Source organism: Agelaius tricolor, unplaced genomic scaffold, assembly GCF_023055355.1.
Source record: "Agelaius tricolor isolate 1412-34295 unplaced genomic scaffold, bAgeTri1.0.p SCAF_25, whole genome shotgun sequence".
NCBI classification, from domain to species: domain Eukaryota; kingdom Metazoa; phylum Chordata; class Aves; order Passeriformes; family Icteridae; genus Agelaius; species Agelaius tricolor.
In genome coordinates this window covers 4,414,991-4,431,262 of record NW_027269285.1, presented here as the reverse complement: position 1 = coordinate 4,431,262, position 16,272 = coordinate 4,414,991, and the positions used below count along the sequence as shown (strand labels likewise).

The 16,272-nt window shown below is 50.5% G+C and overlaps 2 protein-coding genes across 3 annotated transcripts in view; one reads left to right on the top strand and one right to left on the bottom strand.

Annotated features, from left to right (window-relative positions):
- Nucleotides 1-743: 743 nt before the first annotated feature.
- SDF2 (stromal cell derived factor 2) lies at nucleotides 744-2,678 on the bottom strand. The gene is made up of 3 exons (XM_071448150.1): nucleotides 2,405-2,678; nucleotides 2,125-2,321; nucleotides 744-1,560 (listed from the first exon to the last, which is right to left on the bottom strand). The coding sequence occupies exons 1-3, from the start codon at nucleotides 2,676-2,678 to the stop codon at nucleotides 1,273-1,275; spliced, it is 759 nt and encodes a 252-aa protein (XP_071304251.1). The 3' UTR covers nucleotides 744-1,272.
- Nucleotides 2,602-16,272, top strand: part of SUPT6H (SPT6 homolog, histone chaperone and transcription elongation factor) — a 27,389-nt gene continuing 13,718 nt past the window's right edge. Inside the window, exons 1-16 of one of the 2 annotated variants that reach the window (XM_071448149.1) lie at nucleotides 2,602-2,696; nucleotides 7,882-8,013; nucleotides 8,448-8,600; nucleotides 8,754-8,824; nucleotides 9,337-9,532; nucleotides 10,226-10,310; nucleotides 10,735-11,008; nucleotides 12,182-12,283; nucleotides 12,529-12,642; nucleotides 13,122-13,211; nucleotides 13,677-13,819; nucleotides 14,453-14,604; nucleotides 15,070-15,168; nucleotides 15,332-15,461; nucleotides 15,563-15,713; nucleotides 16,098-16,252. In XM_071448149.1, the coding sequence (XP_071304250.1) occupies nucleotides 7,905-8,013; nucleotides 8,448-8,600; nucleotides 8,754-8,824; nucleotides 9,337-9,532; nucleotides 10,226-10,310; nucleotides 10,735-11,008; nucleotides 12,182-12,283; nucleotides 12,529-12,642; nucleotides 13,122-13,211; nucleotides 13,677-13,819; nucleotides 14,453-14,604; nucleotides 15,070-15,168; nucleotides 15,332-15,461; nucleotides 15,563-15,713; nucleotides 16,098-16,252 (2,024 nt within the window). In that variant the 5' untranslated portion in view covers nucleotides 2,602-2,696; nucleotides 7,882-7,904. The other variant, XM_071448148.1, reaches the window with a different exon arrangement.

Sequence of the window (16,272 nt, the reverse complement as noted above, 5' to 3'; positions counted from 1 at the left end):
GAGGGGCGGGACGGGGCGGGGCCCAGCGGGGACAGCAGCGGCCGCAGCGCCCCGCCAGGGCCGCACCGGCATCGGGACACAGCGACAGCGCGGTGGGGACACAGCGACAGCGGGGACAGCGGGTGGGGACAGAGAGACACCGGGAGAGGGACAGTGGGACCGCGGGACCGCACCGGCATCGGGACAGCAGGATGGGGACACAGCGACAGCGGGACACAGGGATGGGGACAGAGGGACAGCGGAGACACCGGGATGGGGACAGGGAGACAGCGGGACACCAGGATGGGGGACAGAGGGACAGCGGGGCCGCACTGGCACCAGGACAGAGGGACACTGGGATGGGGACAGGGGGACAGCATGGACACTGGGATGGGACAAGGATGCACCGCAGCGGCACCGGCATGGAGACAGTGGGAACACATGGACGGCAGCGGCACGCAGACACCGAGATGGGGATAGGGGTGACACCGGGGCAGCACCAGCATGGGGACAGCGGGGCGGCACCAGGATGGGAGGAAAGATGACACCCAGGTGGCACCAGGGAGAGGAGTGACACCGGGTCTGGCACTGGGATGGAGTGAGGGGAGTGACACAGCAGGTCCGGCACTGAAATGGAGTGAGGAGCAGGGGGGAGTGACACACCAGGTCTGGCACTGGGATGGGGCAAGTGCAGATGACACCAGGTCTGGCCTCCAGTGCCAGACATCCCCTGCATCCCCCACACAAACAGCCACACCACAGGGAAGAGTTCAGCACTTTTATGGCCCCAGGTCCTTGCAGGGCACGAGGGGCAGTTTGGGGTACAGCAAGGGGTAGAGCTCCCAGGGACAGCAGTCTTTAAGGGGCAGGTCCTTGGACAGAGCAGGCTGCAAAGGGACAGGGTGGGAGCTTGGGAATTTGTTTTGGGTCAGGTCTGGATGTTGGGCTTGGCTTTGTGCTAATTTGGAATTTTTGGACCTGCTTTGTGCAGATCTAGGATGTTTGGCTCTGTTGTGGGTCAGGTCTGGACATTGGGATCTGCTTTGTAGTGGTTTTAGGATGTTGAGAGCTGCTTTGGGTCAGGTCTGGACGCTGGGGCCTGTTTAGTGTCAGATTTGGGACAATGGAATCTGCTCCACATTGAATTCAGGACATCGGGATCTGCTTTGTGCTGGGGCCCTGTGTCAGTGGTGTGTGTCAGTCCTGGGCGGGGACAGGAGCCATCCCCTGGCCTCAGCAGTCCCAAACACAGCAGGGCAGCACCCAGAAGCTCAGCATCAGTCTGTCCATCCCTCACAGCTCCGCGTGGTACTGCTCCATTTGGAATGCCTCGCTGGGCTGCATGAAGATGCCCTCCATCACCTTCCAGTAGTTATTCTGGCTGGAGGCGGCCATGCCGTGCACCTCCTTCTGCCCGTGGATGGGCCGCCCGTACTGCTCGCCCGTCACCGAGAGGAAGACGTCAGTGGAGGTGTGCTGGAAGCGCACCTCGTCCTCCCGTGCCCAATAGGTGCCACTGCACACCACGGTCCAGTCGTCCAGGTAGTCACCCTCGCCAGCCTCCCCAAATGCACTCACCTCCTGGGGATGAAGAACAGCTCGTTTGGGGCTGGGATGAAAAAATGGAAGGGTTGAGGTGGGCAGAGAAAGGAGTTGAGCATAGGAGGAAGGAGGGACCTGGTTGTGGCTGATGCTCTGTTGGAACTTTGAGGGTCTGGTTGGTGTTCAGGCACTGGCAGGGCTTTGGGGAGTTGGGAATAAGGTGGGACTGGCAGGGACCCAGCTGGGGCCAGGGAACAAGGCAGTGATGGCAGGGACCCAGCCTAAGGAGAGACCCACTCTGAACTGGGGAATAAGGTGTGACCGATGGGGACATGGGGGACACATCTGGGGCCAGGAGTTAGGAAATGCTAGCGGACATATGGGGGATCTGGCTGGGAGAACCTAGGAGAATGACTGGGGAACAAGGTGGGGGTAACATGTAACATGGGGGACGAGGGGACCCCAGGCGGGATGGGCAGGGACAGGAACAACCCAGCAGGGACTCAGGGGACCCGCCAAGAGCCGAGTGACAAGGCGGGCCCCATCACGCCCAGGGAAACACGCCGAGCCCGGGGACGCGGGCAGGTGATGCCCGGCCGGTACCTGGTTCCCGGAGAGCGGCGAGGTGAAGCGGTGGCTGTGCAGGTTGCGGCCGGTGCCCAGGTGCGTGAGGCGGATGGCCTGCCCGCAGCGCACCGGCGTGCCCCGCTGGCACACGGCGGCCGTGCGGCCCCGCACCCGCCAGTAGCTGTTCCCGTCATCCGCCGCCGACACCCCGGTCACCGACTGCTGCCCGCTGCCTGCGGAGGAGGGAGAACCACCATCACTCACACCCAGCTCAGCCCACCGCGGGGAAGGCGGCGGGGGGAGGCGCGCCCATTACCGGAGCCGTAGCGCACATCGTGCGAGTGCAGCCGCACGTTGTGACGCACGTTGAGCAGCTTCACCACGGAGCCGCAGGTGACGGGCCCGGGGTCGCCGCGCCCCGCCGCGCCCAGCGCCGCCGCCAGCAGCGGGAGCAGCAGCCGCAGCAGCACCGGCGGCCGCCGCGCCGCCTCCATCCCGCAGGAAGCGGAAGCGCGGCCGCTCCGCCCGCCGGGAGGTCGCGGCTGGCCCGCTCCGCCCCCCGCGCTCGCCGCCGCCGCCACCGCCTCCATTTTCCCTCGGCCCCTCGGGTAAGGCCGCGCCGGGCCCGGCAGGGCGGCGGTGAACGGGGGTCCCTTACTGGGACAAGGGCGAACCTGTGTTTGTCCCGGCCCGGGTGTCACGCCCGACCCGGCGCCGCGGCGGCTCCGAGCCCCGGTGGAGGCGGCAGGGACGTGCCCGAGGTTGGTGCCGGGCTGCGCCGCGGGCCCCGGTGCGGGGTGAGGCGGCGGCGGCCGCCCCGGTGGTGGGCGTGGGTGGGGCTGGAGCCTCCCGGGGTGGCGGCGGGCAGGGCCCGGGGGAGGCCGGGTGGTGGCCGGGGTCGGGGGAGGCTCCCCCAGGGCCGGGAGGTGCCGCAGCCGCCGCCCCTGCTGCAGCGGGGTAGCGCTGGCACGGTGGGTGGGGAGAGCTGTGGGTGTGAGGCGATGGCGTGGGGAGCATCGGGAGGCTTTTCTTGGAGTGAAGAAAAGAGTCTGACCTTGGTTTCTCGCCACACTGGTGGTCCTGGATCTCCCTGCGCTGTGGGTGTGATTCCCGGATCTCTGCTCCGCCGGTGTGATTCCCAGACCTCCTCATTAGGTTTTCCAAACTTCTCTCGAGGTGCTCCATGAAAAGCCAAGGGCCTGGGAAGGCCCTTTTGGGTTTAATAAATGACTGAAAGGTATCAAGCCTTTGATTGGCACTCATAGTGGAGTGAGGATATTGCAGAGTTTCATAGTCATCTCTGCTGCTTTTTTAAATTTTTTTTTTCCTGAATACAATGATGTGGAGAAGGAAGGTTACTCCTAAATTATTTAGGATAACTAAATTGTGAGGTTATAGAGGCCAGATAACACTGGGTGGGAGTGCTAGTGTGGTAAATGAGATATGGCAGAAGGTGTAAGGAAGGTAACAAACGTCACAAAATTGGCTCTACATCAGCTCTTCTTATTCAGGGAAGAGCAGTAGGTGTCTCAAGAATTGTTTCTTTTAAAATGACTTCAACACCCCATTGTAGCGTAAGAGGGATGTTTTGAAATTACTTTAAAGGAGGAGAGAATGAAATAGAAAACATTGTTATGCTGCTGAGTAAATGGTTGGCAGTTTGTGTCCTGGCAGTTCTGGTTAGACCATCCCAAAAAGGGAGCGCTGGAAAACACAGGAGCAGAGCAGGTTTTGGGGCAAGCAAAGCCTTTGTGTCCTCACCTTAGAGGAGAAGCTTGCTGATAGAAGTTATGATCCAGGTGCATGAAGTCATGGGCAGGTCAGAGAAAGCAAGGAGGGAGCATCAGTTTTCTGTTTCTGACCGGAAATTGTGATGCAGCAGGGCTAAAATAAACAGGCGGAAGCGTTTTTTCACACAACGTGCTATTAAATGTGTCACCCTGCCACAGGACGTGCCGCCACCTGATAGCATCGGGGGCGGTGGGACCAGCAGCAGCATCAAAACCAACAAAGCAGGTATGGGAAGTTCCTGAGCTGTGGTGGCTGCCTGGACTTTCCCCATCATTGGTCCCCAGTCATCACTTCCCCCTGTGTTCCTCCCACTGAGCAGGGTGGGAGTGTGAGGTTCAGATGAAGACTTCAGAAATCTGCAAAACAGCTGTAAAAGCTAAATATAAAGTGATGTATTGCTGATATCAGGGCTGGCAGGCCCCAGTGGCCGTCAGAAGTCCATGTGGATACCAAGAAATGCCTGTGAGAAGAGCTCAGCATTGAGGAGCCTGTGAGGGTAGTTTCTCATGGTAGGAGTGCCTTGCAGTGCTTCACAGGGATGTGTCTTTTAGGTTTATAGGCTTCAAATTAAAAGATGCCAAAATGATTTTGTCTGAGTTCTGTGGTGGGACATAGTCTGAACATCATTGCTTATTATTGGTGTTAAATCCACACATTGCAGGTCAACCATGGCTTGTTTTTTTTTTTTTTCCTTTAAGAATACTGATAATGATTTAACTGAGAAATTCACTGAGAGCTTCAGGGGGTATCTCTGCAGTTCATTTGGGTTTTTCCCAGTCAGACATTTGTTGTCAGTCTTGGACTACAGTGGATGTACTTGGACTGTGTTAAAATTAATTTCATGAGCATTTAATTGACAGAATTAATAGATTTGGCTTCCTTAGGCTCTGCATTTTGAGTCGAGTTCCCCAGCTCTTTTATTCTCACAGAGCTTTCTGAATCCTCTGCAGTTTGACCCTTTGAAATGTGGCCATGAGAGCTGATGGTCAGTGCTGGCTTTGGCATTGTGGTTCCCTGGATCTGTGTGATCCTTAATGGACTGTGAGTTGAATCGTGAAGTGGCAGAGGTTAGAACCATCCCTGCCCAAGCACTCTCCCCTCCAAAAAAAAAAAGCCCACACAAAACAAGTGTTAATGTGGGATTGATGTAGTTTCTTCCACAAAGGATGAGGAGAAGTCAAGGGCTGTCTTTGTTGCACCCATGGTGTCCTAAAGCCAAGGTGAGCGCCTGGCTTTGTTGGTTTATGTATTCACACTGCTATCCTGAGGTTGATTGCTGAATAATAAATACATCTTGCTCTGAGGACACTGCTTGGTTATTCTCTGAACACCACTGAAGTTTCCTGCCTTCGATGGTCCCTGTAGCTGGGAGAGTGTCAGATGTTTCTGCTTTCCCTCACCCCACACCTGCTCAGGTGAAGCTCTTGAGGGACATTTCTATTCCCAATGTCCATGTTTTCTGTTCACACTGGATGTGTGAATGATTTCTGAAATCCTCAGGCTCTCACAAAGCAGCATTTGTTGTAAAGGCCCTGCCTCACCTCACAGAGTCTGCAGCCAATGTCCATCTTGGTCCTGCCCTGATCAGAACGCAATGGTCCCAGTTAAAAGGTGCTTGTGGACTCTGGATCAGTGCCACTGTGCCCTTGAGCTGAGCAAAGTGCAGACACTCCTGATCAGAACAGCTGGGCTGGCCCAACACTCCTAGGTCCAGAGTCTTTAAACCCTCCTCAGGTCTCTCCCTGTGTGACCACACCAAGTTCTGCCTCTGCACCTCTGCCCACTTCCCTGGCTTGTGTTGTTTCAAATTAAGGCCTCCCTGGCACAGAGGGTGGGAGAGGCACCTTTAATCAATATCTGATTTAATATATTGCATCTCTTTTCCATATTAAGTGACATCCGTGCTGTCCTGAGGTGAATTTTGCTGGAGCTGAAAGCACCTGGGTTTGTGGGTGGTTGGCTCGTGTGGAACCTGCTTGGCTGGATCATTAAATAAGATGCTTTTCTCGAGTACTATTTGTTCCCTGTGTCCAGACAAATTTGAATTTACATGGACTAAAATTACCAGTAAATTTTAGGGCAAGTGATGAGGAAGAAAGTTGGAATCATGAGTTAAACACTTCACTGGCAGAGAATGGTGAAATTGGATGTGGTGCTTTGACCAGGTGGGTTTGTGTATTGATCATGGGCAGGAGATAAACAAGGTTATTAGACTTGGAAATGCTCTAGGAAAAGCCACTCAGCCTGCAGGTTTGTGTATGTTAATACACCCTGGTGAATACCTGGAGCAGGAGGATTGGTGAGAAAGTGTGAAGTTGGCAGAATATTCATACACAGGCTGATAAACATAATCCCTGTTTCTGTATTATGTGTACTCACATGATTCATCAGTGCCATTTGCATCAGGAACACACATTTAGCTGAGGATGTGCTGCCCTCTGAGGTGCTTTTCTGAGAGGATTACTTAAATACAAGTGTTTAACTTCTGAAGTGTTCTCTTGAGGATGGGGATCCCACACTGAACCAGAGCAGTAGCCTTGGCCTGCTGTGATTTCTGCTTGTCTGGAGCATCCTGCATAGAAGTTGGCCACAGCCACATATTCTGCAGCCAGGGAGTATGAGCTGCTCTCTCCACTCGTGTCTGAAATCTGGCAGAGGTCTTCCCCCCATCTTTGTTGTGGGTTTTCTTTAATGAGATATGGATGACACATTCTTTTGGAGCTGCTCGCATTTTAAGACTTAAAAGATCATCCAAGATCAGCCTTGGGCCTTTTAACTCTGACTGAGCACTAAGTCCCTGTTTTTTCTCCAAGTTGTTGTGTTTGTGCAGCAGATGTGTGGATCTTGGGGCAGAACAAGAAATCCTGCACACAAGGAGTGTCATGGCAAAGCCTTGATCAGGTTGTTCTGTATGGGACTGATTTCCTTCAGTGGGTTGTTTGCAGTGGGGAAATGATTTTTCTCATCTTTTTTTCCTCTGCTGTTTTTGCATGTTTGTGTGTTGAATTACATCAGATGTAATATAACATGGAGTTTTTGGCTTTAGATCTGACACTTCTGAACTGCTTTTTGTACTGCTCCTTCCCAAAGGCCTGTACTTCTTCCTGGGCTGGCATTTTCATCCTCTCAGCCATTTGAGGAGTTCATTTGGTTTTCCTCATAGCTGACTCTTGTAAGGTTCAGTTGTTTTGATGTATGTAAAAGGGAGGTAAAAAAAAAAAAAAAACTTCCTTTGAAAATTTCAAAAATATCAATGAGTTTTGTAACCACCAGAAGTGGAAGGGTCAGAGAAACAGAACTTGGCAAACACTTTCCTTTGTGCCAAGCTTGATTTATGTTGTGTCCAGAAACCCCAGTTGGGAAAAACATCAAACAAAAGGTTCTGGATATGAAAAACACACAGGTTTTGTAGTTTTCTTGTTGCTTCCTCAACTCTGGATGGAGGCCCTTGGCATGGAACATCCTGGCTGTGGTCTGGTTTGTGGGCAGCCACAAACCCCCTGCCCCAGCCCAGGACCCCCAGACCCCTCCCCAGTTTGCTCTGGGGGCTCTGCAGAGTCGCTTACAGATGGCGATTGTGGCTCAGTCAAAACCCTTTCCAGGGTCAGCCTGGCTTCATTAAGTGAGTGAGGATTAATCATATTAAGATCCTAATTAGCTGGGCTGTATGCCTGGCACCGTGCAGCATCAGTGGGAGCCTTCCCAGCGCGTGGGAGGGCGTGGATGGGCCGGAAGCTCTGGCTGTGTGCACGTTACAGGAGCCACGGGTGCTGCTGTGACAGCCCTGCCCTCCTCACCCAGACACGGGCTGGCAGCTCTTGGCTGCTGCCTAATCTCTGGTGACAGGGATGTCCAGGCAAGGTGGACACTGGGTAATTCAGGGCCTCTGTAGCTAATTTGAAACCCTTCTTGCTTTAGCTGCCTTCTCTCCAAAACCTGAAGGGGGAAGTGCTTGTGTTCTGCTTGCTCAGCTGATGCCAGGGATGTTTCCTCTTTCCTCAGCTGCTGTCTGAGAGGTTGCAGCCATGTCTGACTTTGTGGAGAGCGAAGCAGAGGAGTCAGAGGAGGAGTACAACCAGGATGGGGAGGTTGTACCCAGAGTAACCAAGAAGTTTGTAGAGGAAGATGAGGATGGTGAGTTTGCTGAATTGTCTGTGTTCGTTGCTGTTCTGCATTCTGTGGCTCTGCAGATGGAGCAATAACTGTGCTATAACAGCAGGGCCATCTGTAGTCAATAATCTCAGCTGTTTGAGTGCTTCCTTTCCTCCAAGTGGTATTTATAATTGGCAATAAAAATACGCTGCTTCACCCTCATGGGATTTGCAGTCACAGTTTGATAGTAAATGGTAAAAGCAGAGGAATTCTCCAGTGTGACCACTCCACCTGTTCCCTCTGCAGAGAGAGCACGAGACAAGAAGTGGGGATCTGGCAGGAGCAGCTGGCTGGGTTCTGTGTCAGTAAAAGTGTTCAGTTAAAACTCTGTGTGGATGGTGTGGAGGAAGATGCTGCTTGCACAGGTCCCAGTGGATAACCAGTAAGTGTCTAACACGTGCTGCTCTTCATCCCAGATGAGGAAGAAGAGGAGCTGAACCTCGATGATCAGGATGAGCAGGGGAACCTGAAAGGATTCATTAATGATGATGATGATGAGGAAGAGGAAGAGGAAGCCAGTGACTCTGGAGACTCTGAGGATGACGTTGGCCACAAAAAGAGAAAGCGCAGTGAGTTTTGTCATGCTTGGTACTAGCAAGGCATGGGGTAATGCTGGCAGAGAGCACCCTCTGCCCTGGTCTGTGTGAGCTGTACCCTTTTGGGTGAGTGCATTCCCAGATTAGCAAAGGGAGAGTGTAACTTGGCTCTGCTGTCTTCTCTAGCTTTTGATGACCGCCTGGAGGATGATGACTTTGACCTCATTGAAGAAAACTTGGGCGTTAAAGTCAAAAGAGTGAGTTGTGTTCCCATGCTGCTGTTAATGGTGTGGGGTGTTTTAGCACAGGGGAGGGTGGGCTCCAGCCTGGCATGAGCAGACAGTGCCTCACACCAGCTCCTGCCCTCTTGGAAAGGGAGAGCTGAGTGCTTGAAGGAAGCGGGATCTGTCCCTGCCCAAGCGACTGGGACCTGGCTTCCCAGAGTTTGCAAAACTTTTTTCTGGTGCCTAAAGTCTGCTGTGATCCTCCCTTTCCACCTCTTCAGGACAGTCTCATCTTCCATCCCTGTGTGGTGCCAACCTCAAGGTCAGCACAGGCTGTTATGGGCTCTAAAGCTCTTTCTGAAACATTAGAGTCGCATCAACCAGGCCAGCACTGGTGGTGACAGCATGCAAGTGACACAGCTCCCAAGAGGGGGCTCCTCTCCCCTGTGTGCCTGGGCTCCATCCTGCTCCCTCCCAGGTGCCTGCAGAGGAAGTGCAGTGTTGAGCCAGGGGTTGTGAGCACTAACAAGGAATTGTCCTTGCAGCAAAAATTCAGGCGCGTGCGAAAAATGTCTGATGATGAGGATGATGAAGCAGAAGATTATGGAAAGGAAGAGCACGAGAAGGAAGCCATTGCTGAAGAAATCTTTCAGGATGGTGAAGGCGAGGAAGGAGGGGAAGCTGTGGAAGCTCCTGTTGCTCCACAGGAAGAGGAAGAGGAGGAGGAGGAAGATGAATCTGGTGAGTGTGGATGGTCAGTTACATCCAGTGTTTGTCCTAGGATTAAAGAACAGGAACAAAGTTCAGACTTTCTCTGAACTAGAAGTATCTAAAAGGCTGTGACCCTGTCATGGTGAAGCTCTTATTGTTCTGATTCGTGCAGTCCTTAGAATTAAATATTTTTGGGTGAATATTTCTAGGTTTGGTTTGTCTGTCTGAACCACTTTGTGCAGGAGCACATAATGCGTGCTGAAGTCTTGAACACCTCCCCTAAGCTGCCTCAAAAATTAAAATGCATCAGAGGAAGACACTCAAGGCAATGTTTAGTACCTCATAGCACAATACATGCCTGCCCTGCCTCTCTTCAGCATCAGCCTCTCACTGCTGCTACCTTACCAAAAATGTTTCAAGAATTCTTTCTACTGTCCAAAGCAGCCAGGCCTTTCCTGACTGTATTTTCAGTGCACGGAGCTGCAATTCAGATGGCTTTGCCTGAAAGTTTGTCTGGAAGTTTGTTCCAGCTTGTTACTATAGTTCAGGCTCCTGGACTGTGTGAGATTGCTGTAGGAGGTGCTGTGGGGAGCTGGGCAGTCTGACAGCCAGCAGCAGCCTAAGTCTGTGGTGGAGGCTCATAGTTGCACTGGCTGAGCTTTGTCAGAGGTACTAGTTCTATATGTGAGTTTTCTGATCACTAAATTGTTTCTCAATGTCCAGACATTGATGACTTCATTGTGGATGATGATGGACAACCTCTGAAGAAGCCAAAATGGAGAAAGAAGCTTCCAGGATACACAGATGCGTAAGTATTGATTGGTAGTTGGCCTGGAGCCTTGAAAATAGTGCTCAGCTTATTTGGATCTTGCAACTGCAGAGTGATTCAGCTTGTGGTTGGGTACTGCTGTCTTTTTCCCAGAAGAAACCTGGTAAATTTAGACACAGAGCTTTTAGTGTGTGTGATTTCTGAAATGTGTGGCTCCTTCCTTTTTTCCCTTTTCCCCTGGATTTTTTTAAAGGGATACCAAAACCAGGCCCTTAAGAGAAATATTTACAGTAAAGCTCAGAGTTAAAACTCCAATCATGGAGTACTTCTCCATGATTTTTTTAGCCTGGGTGGAAAACTAAAGCTTAGACTTTGTGTTGCTGTAAAGACATTCTGTGAACTGTTCTGTGCACTGTGGGGCTGAACAACACGTTTCCTTTGGTTTTGTTTTTTTGCTTTCCAGTGCTTTGCAGGAAGCCCAGGAAATCTTTGGCGTGGACTTTGACTACGATGAGTTTGAGAAGTACAACGAGTATGATGAGGAGATGGAGGAGGAGTACGAGTACGAGGATGAGGAGGCGGAAGGGGAGACGCGCGTGCGGCCCAAGAAGGCGGCCAAGAAACGCGTCAGCCGCCGCAGCATCTTCGAGATGTACGAGCCCAGTGAGCTGGAGAGCAGCCACCTCACAGACCAGGACAACGAGATCCGCATGACAGACATGCCTGAGAGGTTCCAGGTGAGGCAGAAAAGCATTTTGGCTCCCAGGCTTGGGACCTGCAGGCTGGCAAGCTGCTGGATGGATTTTGGAATATCTTTTCCCCACTTTGACGACCTTACCTGTCAAATGTACAGGCTAAAACTGCATTCAGAAATATCAGTGACATTGGAGCTGTTGTACCTGTGTGAATCTGGGTTTAGCTCCAGTTACAGCTTCCCTGTGGCCACTGGGTGCCAGTATTGCACTGCTGAAGTGCAGGGCTTGGGCTCTGCTGAGATGGCTTTGTGCTGGGTGATGGTAGCAATCCCTTGAGCTGGATATATGGAGAGCAAGATGCAGTGCCAGAGAAGACATGGGAAGGTTTCTAGCTTACCTGTATGCCAGCCAACACACAACTGCTGTAACCAACTTTACTGAAGGTGATGAGACTTACACTGCTCTCAGTACAAGGTGCTGTTTGTGCTGTGAGGAATCCTTCTGGTGTCTCATATTTTTGTCTTTATTTTACACTATATTCAGATTTTCACTGAAAAATCCACCTCCCTTTAGTGTATATTAGTGTAATTCTGTGCAGAGGTTCATTACCCTTCTCTGAAATGGCATGTGTGAAGCTGCCAGTTTTCCAAAGGAACTTTTTTCCCCATGCCAATCTGTGCCACAAAAGGAAATGCTTTCTGTGATGGTGACTGTAGGTAACCTGTTCACACATATTGTCATCTTCATGGATGTCAGTGGTGATTAGAGCAGCACCTCTGAAAGAGAAGTGGCTGAGACTGAGTGCCCAGAGAGGCTTTGGAACTGCTTTAGCTTTTGTTATTCTGTGGCTGCAGCCACGAAGTGGTAGCAAGGCACAGATAAATTGGAGCAGAGGATGTAACTGCAGAAAATTTGGGTGTCTGGTGGGAAATGGAGATGTCCTCACTTGATTTTCACAGCAGACTTTGCACCATTGCAGGCCTTTCCACAAGCCTTTGACAGGATTGTAGCTGCCTTTATCTAGTGTAAAGCTGATGCAGTTTCCTGTGTGCTCAGAAGGTGCAGACATTGAAGTGATATCCTTGGCACCCCATAGGTGGGGGTCCCCAGAGGTAACCTGTAACTCAAAACAATAATTTCCAGGCTTCTTAGAAACATAACAGTGCAAGCCCTGGTGTTGCACGTGCCTGTGCTCATGGTGTTGTCTCTTCCCAGCTGAGATCCATCCCAGTGAAGAGTGCTGAAGATGATGAGCTGGAGGAAGAAGCTGACTGGATTTATAGGAATGCCTTTGCAACTCCCACCATCTCCTTGCAGGTAAAGGACTGTGCCTTGGACTTGTTCCAGGGCTCTCCTGATAGGAACGTGGTGCCCAGTCCCACCTTCATTTCTGGTTTTGAGCAGGTCATTTAATGTGTGTGTCTTTGTTTCTGCATCCACGAAACAGAGCAAAAAAGAACAAAAAAAGTTGAAAGAACCACAATTTCTCAGCCTTAACCTGGGGCTCTCTTTTAGAGGTTCAGCTCAGGAGCAGAGTGAACACAATGTGTTTTCCTTTTCAGGAAACTTCTGACTACCTTGACCGTGGACAAGCCAGCAGCTTTGGCCGCAAGGGGCCCAGCACCATCCAGAAGATTAAAGAAGCCCTGAATTTCATGAGAAATCAGCATTTTGAGGTAATTCACAACTTTTCATAGTTACCAAGGTCTGTCTCCTTTTCCTGACAAGATTAGCAGGGCTGCTGGAAACATTTAGGGCACACAGAAGGGGCTGAGTTACCATCCCTGGTTGCCTCTCCTGTGATGAAATGATGTTCCATCAGGAACTGCAATTTTATGTGAGCTGTGGCAATGCATGTTTCTAAGGCCTGTTTGGCAGAGCTGCTGTCATTATCTTTCCCTGATTGTGGACAAATTGAGACTGAATGAGGTGGGGGAATTGCTCTTGAGCCTTGCTTGTTCCATCCAGTCCATTCTCTGAGGTGTTCCCTGATGTTGCAGAAGTTTTTTGGCCTATGTGATGTATTCTTTGGTGGAGTAAGAGCTGCCTCATTAGTTGGTTGTTCCACATGGAGCAGGAGCTCTGTCTGGGCTCCTGGGTGCCAGGGACAGCCCAGTCCCCTGATCAGGGCTGATGAGTCTCATTTCTGCCCCAGGTCCCATTCATCGCCTTCTACAGAAAGGAGTATGTGGAGCCAGAACTACACATCAATGATCTGTGGAGGGTCTGGCAGTGGGATGAGAAGGTGAGGAATATTTTAATTTCTGGTTCTCACATCAACGTTTGTCCTCCTACCTAGCCTGATACTTTCAGCAGTTTGTTTTGGCCATGTTTGGGGCTTTTACCCACATTTTTTTGCTTTTTTTGCTGTTGTATGATAGTAAAGGGTTATCTGACAAAAGAGGATTCCAAAAAATCCTTCTCCTTCACTGAGTTCCTTTTGTGTAGTGACATTTCCTGCCAGCAGTGCAGGTTGCTTCTCTGCTATCAGATCCAAACCTGAATTTTGGTTTTCTCTGTTATTATAATACATCTCCGAGATGAGACCTGCCACATGTCACATTTGGCTTTGGCTGGGGATGACAATTTTAATGATCATTTTGAGATGACAAATATCCCAAAATCCTGGAAGTCCCTGTTTGGGAAGGGAGGAGAGAGGTAACACACTGCAATGGGGTGTTTCACTGGAATTCTTTTGCTCCTGTGTCAGTGGACCCAGCTGAAGATCCGCAAGCAGAACCTGACTCGACTGTTTGAGAAGATGCAGGCCTACCAGTATGAGCAAATCTCTGCTGACCCAGACAAGCCCTTGGCTGATGGAATAAGGGCCCTGGATACTACTGACATGGAGAGGTAGGGTGCCAGGACTTCTACATTCATTCCAAAATTACTTAAAATGTCCATTGACTTGCCCAAACAGCACAGGCACTCCGGCCACTGTGGTTATTAATTGTTGTGGTGTTGTGGGTCTTAGGACAAGAGAGAGAGATGAGAATTGACTTCAAATTCTTAGAAGATTGATTTATTATTTTATGATATATATTATATTAAAAGAAAATTACATACTAAAACTATACTAAAGAAATAGAAAGGAGACACCAGAAGGCTAGACAGGAATGAATAATAAATTCTTGTGACAGATTCAGAGTCCGACACAGCTGGCTGTGATTAGTCATTAATCAAAAACAATTCACATGTTGAGCAAATAATTTTTCAAATCACATTCCAGAAGAATAAAACATAGAGAAGCTGAAGCTTCCTAGCTTCCCAGGAGAAGAAATCCTGGTGAAGAAATTTTTCAGAAAATATGGCAATAACAGGCCACTGCAGAGCACCCACAAAGCCAATAATGAGAAATACTTAAAATTCTTTTGGGAGCTGAATGCAAGGGCTCTTCTTCTGCCTGACCTGAGTCAGAGCAGGTTCCTTGAGTGTTCTGAGCATGACCTAGCTGCAGGCAGGGTGTAACATGCTGGCTTTCTGTAGGCTGAAGGACGTGCAGTCCATGGACGAGCTGAAGGACGTGTACAATCACTTCCTGCTGTACTATGGCAGAGACATTCCCAAGATGCAGAATGCTGCCAAGGCTGCTCGCAAAAAGCAAAAGCGTATCCGGGAGGATGGTGAAGAGGAGGAAGGTTTGTCTCTCCACATTTGATAGTTTTCTCCTTGTGGGCTGCTTGAAAATCATGGTTTGAAAGAATAGGAAGAAAGTTTATTGAAATGCACAATGCATCTCTGCTGGTCATTCTGTCTCAAGTTAGTTCCTGGTCTTTAAGACACCTCTGAAAATGTTTAAGCTTTGCCACACAAAGTGCTTTCCAGTAGATTATGAATGCCACCCCTTGTGGCAGGGGTGGCATCAGCAAACTTGATGTGTGTTCTAATGTGTAACCCAGAGATATTCCTATTAAAACTGCAAGAGTGACACTGAAGATAGTGTTTTTCCAACCCTGAATAATTTTAAGGCCACTGTTACCTTTGAGATGCCTTTGTGGGGTTTAGGGGCTCTGTTGCACAGTGTAGGTTGTGTTTAATCTCTTTATTGTGCTTCTGACACGCTCCAGCTGTCTGGATGCCTCTGTAATGTATCCTTCCTGCAGGTGAAGGGGAGGATGCAGAGGATGATGAGCAGAAGGGGCCTGAGCTGAAGCAGGCTTCCCGAAGGGATATGTACACCATCTGCCAGGCAGCTGGGCTGGGTAAGGCTCTGCTCTGTCCTGCTGAGCGTGCAGTGGCCTTGCCCACACGCTCTGCAGGGTGCTGTGACTCACCTGTGGAAGGAAGACTGGTGGTTTTGCTCACTATTAACTACAATACCCATGTCCTCATTGCATTTTGTTTGTTTTTTTTTTCTTTTACCAGATGGCTTGGCTAAGAAATTTGGTCTGACACCTGAGCAGTTTGGAGAGAATCTCCGAGACAGTTACCAGCGTCATGAGACAGAGCAGTTCCCTGCAGAGCCCCTGGAGCTGGCCAAGGATTATGTGTGTAGGTCAGTGTGGGGGGGTCTCTGTGGGGTTACTGTGGATGTAACACAAGTGAGGGGATCTGGGGACGTTCTTCTAAGGCTTCACGTTGCCTTTTTGCCTGCAGTCAATTCCCAAGCCCAGAAGCAGTGCTGGAAGGAGCTCGGTACATGGTGGCTTTGCAGATCGCCAGGGAGCCCCTGGTCAGACAGGTCCTGAGGCAGACTTTCCAAGAACGAGCTAAAATCAACATTACACCAACCAAAAAGGGGAAGAAGGTAAGGAAGGGAGCTCTGACTCTGTGGGTCAGTTCAGGGAAGGATCTAAATAACATACAAATGCTTGTTCTCCCATGTCAGTGGCAACTCTGAATAAATCTCAGAGCAGCACTGAGCTGGGCTGTTGCAGAGCCCAGCTCAGCAGTGTGCTGCATTTTTAGTCTCAGCATTTTACCAGATGAGATGTTGCCTTCAATTATTGAAACAGTCTCTGTTTCTCTGGGACTGGGAAGCAATTCCACTGTGTCCTGCTGGGGCAGGAAATGTAGACTGGCAGGCATAGGGCTGAGGGGGTATTGAATAAAAACCATTGTCTGCTGTGGCATACAGAAGGATCTTCATGAATGCCCTGTGTGCATGCTGACTGTCTCTCCTCTTTCCCAGGATATTGATGAAGCCCACTATGCCTATTCCTTTAAATACATGAAGAACAAGCCTGTGAAGGAGCTGAGAGATGACCAGTTCCTGAAAATGAGCCTGGCAGAGGATGAGGCACTGCTCACCATAGATATCAGCATTGACATGAAAGGAGTGGAGGGGTGAGTTCCCACTGGCTGTG